Source organism: Vulpes lagopus, chromosome 2 (genome assembly GCF_018345385.1).
Source record: "Vulpes lagopus strain Blue_001 chromosome 2, ASM1834538v1, whole genome shotgun sequence".
Lineage (NCBI taxonomy): Eukaryota > Metazoa > Chordata > Mammalia > Carnivora > Canidae > Vulpes > Vulpes lagopus.
This window is the reverse complement of record NC_054825.1, coordinates 17,738,647-17,750,359: the sequence shown is the minus strand read 5'-3', so window position 1 is coordinate 17,750,359 and position 11,713 is coordinate 17,738,647. Positions and strand designations below refer to the sequence as shown.

General features: G+C 40.1%; 1 protein-coding gene across 10 annotated transcripts in view; it reads left to right on the top strand.

Annotated features, from left to right (window-relative positions):
• Positions 1-45: 45 nt before the first annotated feature.
• Positions 46-11,713, top strand: part of VTI1A (vesicle transport through interaction with t-SNAREs 1A) — a 349,002-nt gene continuing 337,334 nt past the window's right edge. For 5 of the 10 annotated variants that reach the window (XM_041745792.1, XM_041745797.1, XM_041745793.1 and 2 more), the window contains exon 1: positions 47-316. In XM_041745792.1, the coding sequence (XP_041601726.1) occupies positions 223-316 (94 nt within the window). In that variant the 5' untranslated portion in view covers positions 47-222. Of the gene's footprint in view, positions 317-11,713 lie in introns of all 10 variants that reach the window. The other 5 variants (XM_041745791.1, XM_041745795.1, XM_041745799.1 and 2 more) reach the window with 2 other exon arrangements.

Below are 11,713 nucleotides of genomic sequence, written 5' to 3'. Positions count from 1 at the left end.
TTGAAGCCCGAGCGGACAAAAAACAACGCACCCAAGGCAAATTCCGGGGGGGACTGTGATTGCGACGAACAACCAGGAAGCGGCCGGGTTGGGAGCTGTCCCCGGTTCTCCCCGCTCTGCTCGCGAGGCCGCCTCCCGGGGTCCTGACACCGCGTTCCTCTGTCCCGCGTGGCCCCTGCCACGACCTGGGCTCCGGCCCGGGGCCGTCACTCCGGAGCCGCCATGTCCTCCGACTTCGAAGGCTACGAGCAGGACTTCGCGGTGCTCACGGCAGAGATCACCGGCAAGATTGCGAGGGTCCCCCGACTCCCACCTGGTGAGAGCCCTGACCCGGCGGGCGGGGGTGGCCCCGGGGGCGCCGCGGCTCGGGGGCGGGGCGGGGGGGGCGTCTCTAAGGCGCCAGGTGGTGCCGGGGCCCTCCCGGAGCGACGCAGCTGCCCTCGCTGCAGGGTGAAGGGACCGTCCGGGCTGGCTCGAGGAGCGCCGGGAAGAGCCTCCTGGGCTGGCGTCCGCGCCTCACCGCCTCGTCCCTTGCACTACCTTGGGCTCGTTTCTCGGAGTCCTCGGTTTTCGTGTCGTTTTTTGTTTCATTTGTGAAAGGGAGATGCGAGTTTTCAAACGGAGCGAGTGAATGCATCAAGATCATGGGTCCAAAAAAAAAAAAAAAAATTGAGGAAAAAAAAAAAAAAAAAAGATCATGGGTCTGCAATACACAGTCCTGTTGTTTTGTTAGCCATGATGGTATCCCAGGCGGCAGAACAGGCCGGTTAGGAGCCACGGTGCCAGGATTCGGATCCCAGCTCTGTCACTTGAAAGTCGGGGCACTTAGGATAAGTTTCTTCATTAAAAAAAAAAAAAAAAAAAGGAAAGTTTCTTAAACCTCTCCCAGCTTTCTCCTTCTCGGTCAGTAGGGGAGAGCTAGCCAGTCTCTCTCGTGGAGTTGTGGAGATTAAATGATTTAACATACGAAAAGCCCTGTTTTGGTGCAAGCTGCTATAAATCATTAGTATCTTTCACACCCCTCCACCCCACTTCTTATTTCTCATCCTTCTTGGGAGACCGTAACCCAATTTTCTGTAACACCTGGTACAGTTTTTCTCGCTTTAAAAATTCCACGTATCCTACCTATAACTGTTCTTGATTTTGATTTTTTTGTGGGTTTTTAAATTTTTAAAAATATTTTATTATGTATTTATTTATTTATTCATTTATTTATTTATTAGAGCATGGGCACAGGGGCAAAGGACAGAGGGAGAAGGAGAAGACTCACCCCCGAGCAGGGAGCCGCCTGCCAAAGGGCTCCATCCCAGCACCTGGGATCATGACCTGAGTTGAAGGCAGACACTTAACCAGCTGAGCCACCCAGGCTCCCCTTGCTTTTGTGTTTTAGCATAACTTACTTTCCATGCTCAACTGTCAACTTGGCATTTACCTAGAAAGGGCTCAGAAAAAATGTTTAAGTAAATGAACAGATGAATATGACATTTGGTAATTTCTTTGTTATGTGAGACACTGTTTTAGGATTTATCTTTCCCTAAATACAGATTTAACTTGAGTGGTTAGCTACAGATAGGATTATTACTTTTAGCTTAGTTTTGTTAAGGAAATTGAACCATCGTCTGGATTTGGGCCTACCTGGCTCTGGGGTGTAGTGCGTAGAAAAGGGGATGCTCACTGATCTGTGAACTGGTGGGCAGCTTCCTGTTTCCCACCTCGTTAGTCAATCCTTGATGTCAGCAGTAACCTCTGCAGGACCTAAGTTGACATTCCTATTTCCCTTTCCCTACTTCCCCCAAACGTGCGTGTTTATAAATAATTTTCTTCCTTTATTTGTTTTTCTTTCCCCTTCCCTCACCTATTTTCTATTAATAGGGACATTTGCTTGAAACCAGGATCTCTGAACTTACACCCCACTCATCTCCTGAAGTCCCAGTTAGTTCTGGAGAGGTGGATGATGTCTTAAAGAGGTTTATGAGCCCAAGTGAGGGAACAGGAGGAGAAAACCAAGGTAGCATATATCACCGAGCTCTGCTGCCTCAGAGATTTTTGTGGAGAAAATAGCTGATGGCCTCATCACTTCATGATACATCACCTCGCCTCTTCTCTTCAGTTCTGCCTTTCTCCACTGCCCAAGACCATCTTGATTTTTATTATCCTGGTTGCTGGAGACTTCTTCCTTTGACTTGAGTCCCAGAGTTTCAGGACTTGTGATTTCAGTTGGATTTTTGTTCATTTTTAATTGTAACAGTTTTAAAAGAGAAGCATTTTCTATTTGGGCTAGTAGATTTTTGTACTGGGAAGATGTTTTATATAAAGTAACAAAGTCATCCATGGGTGCAAAGTTGTAAAACCTGTTTCTAAGAAAACAGATTTTGTTACAGTTGATTTTTTTCTTGTCTTTATGTTTTAATGTAACCATTCTTACTATATAGAAGGAAACCTTTAAGTGCCTTAAAAATAAAGGCTTGACTTGCCTTGCATCTGGTATAATGTAAAGCCCAAACATAGGAGCTTCAGTGGAATTGAAGGAAGACTGTTTAGCTGGCAATGGAAAAATGCTTACTGATTTGACTAATTGAATGACAGTAATTCTTTAAAAATGTAGTAGTTTCCCTGTTAATAGTTACTTATGCTTGCTCCCTTTATAATCTGTTTCTAATTGATAAATAGAAAAGGATGAATGAAAAGTATATCCATGTCGTTATGAATTTCAGATATAGGTCTGTGGACTAACAATATGTACCACCATTTAAAAAGTATAATTAAAAGTAATTATAATCTCTTTCTGAATAGCATTAGTGATTGACCTAGAGGAGATAAACTATAATTTACTTGAGTTGAGAAGTTCAAAATTGGACCAAACTTTGCAGCCAGAGTGGTTCTTTCTCCAACTTATTAACTTATTTAAATTGAAGTAGAGTGAGTAGGATTGATTATAATGAACTTCAATCTCTGCTGTGCATGTATGATGTATTAAAGTGTTATCACCAGAGAGAATAGAAAAGATTGAGTATCTTAAAACTTCATTTGAAAAAAGAAATTTTATTATTCTGTGACATGTTTTAAGCAATAAAAAGACTTTGCTCTTAAACTGAAGTGTTTGAATTTAACTAATTTTAGTACCTGGATTAATGAAACAAATCAGTCCCTTCTTAGGTAGTATTCTTATGGCACTGTATTTGAAATTTAATTTTAGTGATTAGAGTTCTGTGGTAAAGTCAAGAAAATGGGTGGGTGCAAACCATAACTAATACTAATTATGAAGTTCTTTTTCCTTTGGTGAAGAATTCTAAATGGGGGATATTTTGCAGAGGTTCCATTACATCAAGCAGGCACCCCCAAGAATCTTAAATGTTCTTCTGCAATTATTTGCTTACTTCATTTACAGAGAGAATAATGGTCTTTTGTGACTCCTACCACTTGTAAGATTCACACGTGACATCGGATCTGTTTAGAATCTCTGCTCTGCTGCTTACTAGATGTGCAATCTTGGGCAAATCACTTGGCCTCTCTAAGCCTGCTTCCTTCATCTTTAAGTTCAGGAGAGGAGATAATTGCTTCAACCTTACAGTGTTGTAAAAAAATCAAATGGAAGAAAGCCTGGAACACACTAGCACAATTTTCTTCCCAGAAAATGTGCAGAATAAATTAGCTATTAGCAGTATTCTTCCCACTGCTGAAGACAACAGGTGGTAGAGTTAGTCAGGACCCAGCTTCACAGACTGTGATATTAATTGAACTCTTAAAGGAAACTTGGACCTCAATTCTTGCTTCCTTTTCTGCCTAGACTAGAGTTAGGTGGATCTCTCTTGCTGAATGCCTACATTTGAAAGGATATGAGTGATCAGGGTTTTTTGGATATGAAATGGAATTGAACTTTGAACTCAGGATATCAAGGACGGAGGCAGAAGAGAGAAAGTTGTGAGGCAAGACAGGTGTCCTTTCTGGAAGAAAATGCTCAAGTCTCTCGCATTAGTTATGTCAATCCTTGAAGGCTTTTGGAGACTATCTAGGCATAGCCATGAATGGAAGAAGCTGTAAATGTTCCATAATTTTCTCTTGCATTTGTAGTTGTAGTAGTTGTAGGTGGGAGAATTCAGAAAAGTCCGCTTTTACTTATGAATATTGTGGTTTGCGTTTGTATGTGGCTTTGGAGCTGTAATATCCACATGTATCTGAGTGCTTGAAATGTGGATACAGAATGAAATGATAATATTTTGGATATATGGAGCTAGATTATTAAAACTTAATGTGCATATATTAACATTAATTTTATTTGTTCCTTTTTACTTTTTAAAATGTAGATGCTAGAATATTTAAAATTACACATGTGACTTGCATGCATTACATTTCTGTTGTTCTAGAGAGTTAGAGTTGAAGAGATGGTTCCAGTCCTAATTCAAGAATTTAGGTGCGCAGTAATTCAATTGACATACTTTAATCCCATTCCCACACTCTTCTCCCAGAGGGACTGCTCCTCCTTCAACAATGTAATTAAGCTGATAATGCCTTCATTGATTTTTTTAAAAATAACTTTTAATTTCAGAACAGGTATAGATTTATAGAAAAATCGCAAAGATAATACAGAGAACCCCTACATATCCAGTGCCTTGTTTCCTCTATTGATAACATCATATATTACTATGATACATTTGTTGTTGCAGCCAGTGAACCCCTACTGATATATTATAATTAAATGAAGTCCATATTTGTTTAGATTTCCTTATGTTTGTTTATCTGTTTATTTTATCTAATGTCCTTTCAGTATTCTAGGATCCAGTCAGGATACTACAAAACATTTAGCAGTTATGCTTCCTTATGTTCTTCTTAGCTATGACAGTTTTCTAAGGCTTTTCTCTAGACTTCAGTTTAGAGGAGTAGTAGTAGGATATATTATAGAATATTCCTTGGTTGGGATTTGCCTGATATTTTTCTCATGATCAGAATGAGTTATAGGATTGGGGGAAGAAGATCACAGAAATAAAACACTATTTTTTTTTATCACATATCAAAAATATACTATAACATAACTTAATCGCTCACTACTGATGCTAATTAACTGATCGCCTGGCCAAGGTAGTGTTTGTCAGGTTTCTCCACTGTAAAGTTATTCTTTTGCCTCTTTTCCATACTCTTTGGAAGAAAATCCTATGCATAGCCCACACAGGAGTTGGGATCACATTTTACCTCCTTGAAAGTTTAACATCTGTGTAAATCATTTGGAATTCTTTATAGAGGAGATATTGTCTGTTCTTCATTTACTTGGTCATTTATATCCATGGATTCATGATATTTTATTCTTTGTATTATATTCCAATACTACTTTATTTTGTTGCTCAAATTATTCCAGCTTTAACCTTTGGAAGCCCTTTTAGCTGGCTTCTGTGTCCTTTGATACACCCCTATCATTTCAGGTTTGGTTTTTGGTTTTTTTGTTTTTCCTTTTTAGCCCTTTCTTACTTTCTAATATTATAAGATATTCCAATAGCATCTTGTATTTTCCCTATTCCAGTCCCACAGTCAGTCATTTCTACAAGTCGTACTCCCATTTATTGTGAAATGGTGTTAGAAACCAAGATCTAGGGGCACGTGGGTGACTCAGTTGGTTAAGCATCTGCCTTCACCTCAGGTCATGCTCCCAGGGTCCTGGGATTGAGCCCCACTTTGGGCTCCCTGCTCAGCGGGGAGACTGCTTCTTCCTCTGCCTGCTGCTCCCTCTGCTTTTCTCTTTCTCTCTCTCTCTCTCTCTCTCTCAAATAAATAAAATATTTAACAAATGAACAAAAAACCCCAAGATATAGGAGCATATGGGTGGCTTTAAGAGTCTGATTCTTGATTGCCTCTCAGGTCATGATCTCAAGGTCATGAGCTCAAGCCCCATGTCAGCCTCCATGTTGAGTGTGGAGCCTGCTTGGGATTCTTTTCTCTCCCTCTCTCACAGCCCCCCCCCCCTTAAAAAATCTTTAATAAAACAAGATCTGGATACAAGGTACACTCATTGCTATTGGAGTATTATTGCTTCTAGTCCCTCTGAGCTGACAGATAAGGAAGTACATGTGTACAGTAAATATGTACATATACATATTAATAAGTATTTGTATATGTAAGCTTACAGATATAAGCTAAACAGGAGTTCATATTGCTATCACCAGCTCTGATCCATTATTATATAGATCATTCTAGAATGGCTTTGTTTCAGTATTGATCATTTTCTACCATGCTATATAGTGTAGCATTAGTAATATATCCATTTTTAAGTTCTCTAATTTAAAAGGTCCTCTATTAGTGGTTTTACTCCACAGTTCCCAGTACGTAGTTTCTTCTGCTATTTTATCTCAAAGTATCTACATTGCATAAAGACAGGTATCTGTAAGTGAATTCAAGTTAGCTCTGACACTTATACTACTTTATGAGGGATGGTGGGTACAAGGCTAACTAAGCACTTCTTTTAATACTAACAAAACATGCTATGTAGATTTGTTTGTATAGCACTAAACACTTCTGTTAATATTGAGTGCACAAGAAGAGATCATACTCTGCAAAGACTTATGTGTATACCAGCATTCGTCAAGTCCATTTGCCAAAAAAAAAAAAAAAAAAGGTGATGAAATTTGTTTAGTGTATTTTATATAGTACATCAGAGGTTAAGAGCTCAGTTCTGGGCAGCAGACCTTGTTGGAATTCCAACTCTGCAATTTATTAGCTGTTTAACTTTGGAGAAATTAATCACTCTGTGTTTATGTACTTGCCTGAGAATGGGATAATACTGGTATTTCTAAAGGGCCGTTTTGAGGATTGGCTGTGCTAATGTTCAACACACAGCCCTGTGAAAATAATGATAGCTGTTAGTTATGGAGTTCTGAGTCCTAGGAACGTGCCATTTGTAAAGGGGATGACATTTGGTGTGGAAAGCATGAAGCTCTCTTGGAAATTACATAGGAATAGTGCTAGAAGGCTGCCAAAACTTAATGTTGAAAGATTATTTCCAAGGTCATCTCATTCAGTCAGTCACTTTTCCTTCTTCCTCATTCATGCTTTCCTCCTAAATCATAACCTTTTCGTTCTTCTCTTAACGTGCGGAACACTGGAGAGGGCTAAATTCAGAGTTAGGACAGAGCTATGTCAAGAGTGATCCCTGCCTCCAAGGAGCTGAAAATGAAGGTGAGGGGGAAAGTACAGAAAGCACCTTCTCGTGACCATCAGAGCCACTAGAGGTCTGGGAATTCAGAGGAGATAAGATCTGTCCCAGGAAATCACCTTGAGGAGAGATAGGATTTAGCAGACAAAAATGGGGAAAGGTATGTTAAGTGGGTGTGGTGAGTATCTATTGTTTTGGACTCTCCAGAAGCCTCTATGCTGTCTTCTGAGAGCAGCACCTTAGTTTTCCAGTGAGAAACTACCTAAACCCAGTCTTGGTGGAACTGACAGGCCGCTGCTGTGCCCAATTCAGGTCAATGTGCACATATTCAGAGAATGTTTGCTGGAATTCAAATTTTGGGCAGACTGAACCAAGAAGAGAGCATGGCATTGCTGCTCAAGACTCTCCTTTTGCAGTGACTGTCAGTGAGTTCCTGCTTCCTTAGTACCCCGAGCCACCCTAGGAACTGTCCTTTCTGAATCTGGGGGCTCATTTTTAAAATTGACTCTATGAGCCACTCCATTTTATTCTAATAAGATTCCCCCTCTAATTCTAACAACTATCTTTCTAATAAATTCCATTTTTTGGCTTAGGTTAGCCAGAATCAATTCAACCAAAGAACCCTAAATGGTAGCTTAAAACAAAAAGTTAGCAGGAATAAGGGAGAGAGAGAGGGTGGGGGTGGTGTTTGGCTAATAATGAATAGTCTGTCTGGTTAGCGTGTAGCATGCACACTGGAAAGGTAGTAGTTGGAAATAAAGTTAAAAAGGTTGTTGGATCTGGAATGTGGAGGACCTTCACTGCTGGGCTCAAGTGATGCAATCAAAGCCACCTTTTAGTAAGATTAAGTGGTAGAGAGGAGCAAGTATGAAGACAGGGAAAGCAAGGTGGTTGGCAGCATAACTTCTTTTGTAAATGTTTTTACCGTCCTACATTGTTTATTCAATTAACCATCATTTTTCAAGAACTGATCATATAGGGTGCCTGGGAGGCTCAGTGGTTGAGTGTCTGCCTTTGGCTCAGGTCATGATCCTAGAATTTGGGGATCAAGTCCCGCATCCAGCTCCCCGCAAGGAGCCTGCTTCTCCCTCTGCCTATGTCTCTGCCTCTCTGTCTCTCTCTGTCTGTGTGTGTGTCTCCCATGAAAAAATAAATAAAAATACGACAGTCTCAGTGCTAGATTTTAGGACTATAAAGATAATTTAGACATGATTAAAACCCCCAACCTAGAAGATGAATCAGACCTGTATATGTAAGAGATAAATTATCGAAATTAGATAGGAGTTGTTGGTGTTTTCTGTAAGAAAGAGTGGCTAACTCTCTTGTTGGATTAGGAAAGGCTTCGAAGAGGTGATGATTTCTGAAGCAAGTTTTGCATAGCAGTTTGCCAGGCAGTCACAGTGGAGTTGGGCATAGGCATTGGGATTAAAGGTCTTGGGTCCTGGAAATATATCAGGATTAGAGATAAAGACTTGGGATCATAAATGTATAATATGACAGCTTAAAAATGGGAGTGGATGAAATTGTCTAGGGACATGGATCATAGTCTGAACTCCCAGGAATACCGACAGGTTGGAGGATAAATGGAAGCAAAGGATGCTGGCAGAGGACCCTGAGTCAGAAGTGAGTGTGAGAGAGGATCAGAAAATCAGTCTCCTGGAAGCCAGGAGCGGAAAAAGTGATAGGATGGGAGGAACAGAATGTCAGATGTTACAAGATTAATTGAAAGTAGGACCAGAGAATGTGCATTGGTTTGGGCAAAGGAAAAGTCATCAGATTTAGAGTCATTTCAGTGGGCTGACGGTGAGAGTGAGATTACTGGGAGGAAATGGGGAGATGAGGAAGGAAAACATGACTGTGGATAGAAGAGAGAGAAATTGGTAACAAAGGCAAATACAGGACAAGGAAAGCTTCTTCCTCTGTTTTGTTTTGTTTATGAGAAAAACTGGTGCTTATTAGTCTTGGAGGTCCAGCATGGACTTTCCTAACAACTGAACACCTTACAGGAAACAGATGTTCCTTCCACTGTGTAAATGCATAATCTCACTCTTGGTCCAAGATGGGCTTGTCTTATTTCGTATTCTGCTCTGGCTTAAAAACAGTGTGCTCTGCTATAACGTGTGGAGATGTTGGACAGATTGACGTGTACCAGGAGCAAATAAATTAGGGGTTCAGTATTGTCTAGCCTTCTGAAGAGCTAGTCATCTCCTGAATATTATACTCATTTCAAGCTTCATGACTAATCTAGTTTGTTGTATTAGTTGATCATCATTAGGTTCACAGAAACCTAACTTTAAAGATTTATTTTTATTTATTTACTTGTTTGTTAATTTATTTATTTATGAGAAATAGTGCATGCAGTGGGGAGGGGCAAAGGGAGAGGGAGAGAGAGTCTTAATCAGACTCCACATTGAGCACAGGGCTCGATGTGGGGCTTGATCTTAAGACCCTGAGATCATGATTCAAGCCAAAAACCAAGAGTCAGATGTTTTACTGACCGTACCACCAAGCACCCCAAAAACCTAACTTTAAATAAAGAAATCTGTTAGTTTAAGAAAACAAATCATGATAAAGTCAAGCAAAACCTGTTTCAGAGTTATCTGGAATGAGAAACTAAATCTATCTACTTACCTACCTATCCCTCAGCTTTGTTTCTTTCTCAATATAGACTTCATTCTTAACCACTATAAGATGGCTCTCCTTATAGCTAGAACAATGGATGCCAAGAGCTTCTAGACTGACGTCGTCATAACTCTACCAAAAGAGAGGAAAAGACTTTGCTGTTGCTCTAGGATTTTGATTGGTCTACCTGAGTTATATGCCTATTCCACTTCTACCCACCAGACCAATGTGGCAAGAGGTATTGAGCTACTGGGATTGATTCAGCCTGGGAGAAACCCGTGCTTTGCTAAGTCACTATGACCAAAGGAACAGGTCATAAAAAGAGATTGCATCTCTCAATCACCTCCTTGGTGGAGAGGAGAGCCTCAAAAAAATTGGGTTATTGCCTGAGAAAAGAAGGGTGCTAGACATAAAACCATAAATGGTCAATATGTTTGCTTAGCACAAAACTTACGTGTAGTCTCTGAATAAATGGACTGATTGTTTTGGAATGGGAGTGAGAAGTTTTCTGAATAAAACTGGAAAAACCTGCTGGAACATGTCTCTCCCAGGAAAGGTAACTACAATTGGGTTATAACTTAATAGTGGTAGAACTTGAATAAACTACTTAGCACTTCATAATTTTATTTATTTTTTTCAATTTTTTTATTGGAGTTCAAGTTGCCAACATATAACACCCAGTGCTCATCCTGCCAAGAGCACTTCATAATTTTAAAAGTAATTTTACTTGCATCAGCTTTTTGAGCTAGAAAGAGTTAGACATTTTAAATGTCCATTTTAGGAAGTACCAACTGAGTCTCAGAAAAAAAGTTTCTAGTTCAGGATCCCATAACCAGCAAGTAAGTAGTGACTTTGGGTTTAGAATCAATAGTCCTGACTTCAAATATTTCTTCCATTACACCCAATTCTTTTTTTTTTTTTTTTAAGATTTTATGTATTTGTTTGAAAGAGACAAAGATAGCAGCAGAGAGTGCAAGTGGGGAGGAGAGGGCGAAGCAGTCTCCTGCCAAGCAGGGAGCCTGACGTGGGGCTGATCCTAAGATCCTCAGATCATGACCTGAACATAAGGCAGACACTTAACTGACTGAGCCACCCAGGTGACCCTCATTACACCCAATTCTTTTTTTTTATATTACCCTAAATTCTTAATCAAACTACAGTCTTTTAAAGGATCGTAAGATCATGCCCATTTTCAGGAATTGTTGTGGTATGTGACTTTTTTCCCCAAGTTTTTATTTAAATTCCAGTTAGTTAATATACAATGTACTATTAGTATTGTGTGTAGAATTTAGTGATTCATCACGTACATTCAGCACCTAGTGCTCATCTTTGCAAGTACACTCCTTAACCCATCACACATTTAACCCATGTGACTTTTAAATTGTATTCATAAGGGACGCCTGGGTGGCTCAGTGGTTGAGCATCTGCCTTTGGCTCAGGGAGTGATCCTGGGATCCAGAATCAAGTCCCACATAGGGCTTCTTTCAGGGAGCCTGCTTCTCCCTCTGCCTGTGTCTCTCATGAATAAATAAATAAAACCTTTTTTAAAAAATTGTATTCATAAGTCATTTATTCACAGTTTATTAAACTCATGACTCTGAACACTTCTCGTGCAAGCACTGAATCTGCTGCAGTTGATACAGTTTCTCCTAAAGACAAACTAATTTTTTGTTTTCTCTTGGAAATATTATGGCATCTTTTCATAATTAGGTACTCCGTAGGATTATATATATATATATTTTTTAATTTTTATTTATTTATGATAGTCACAGAGAGAGAGAGAGAGGCAGGGACACAGGCAGAGGGAGAAGCAGGCTCCATGCACCGGAAGCCCGATGTGGGACTCGATCCCGGGTCTCCAGGATCACGCCCTGGGCCAAAGGCAGGCGCCAAACCGCTGCGCCACCCAGGGATCCCCCGTAGGATTATATATTATATATCTCCACATCAGTG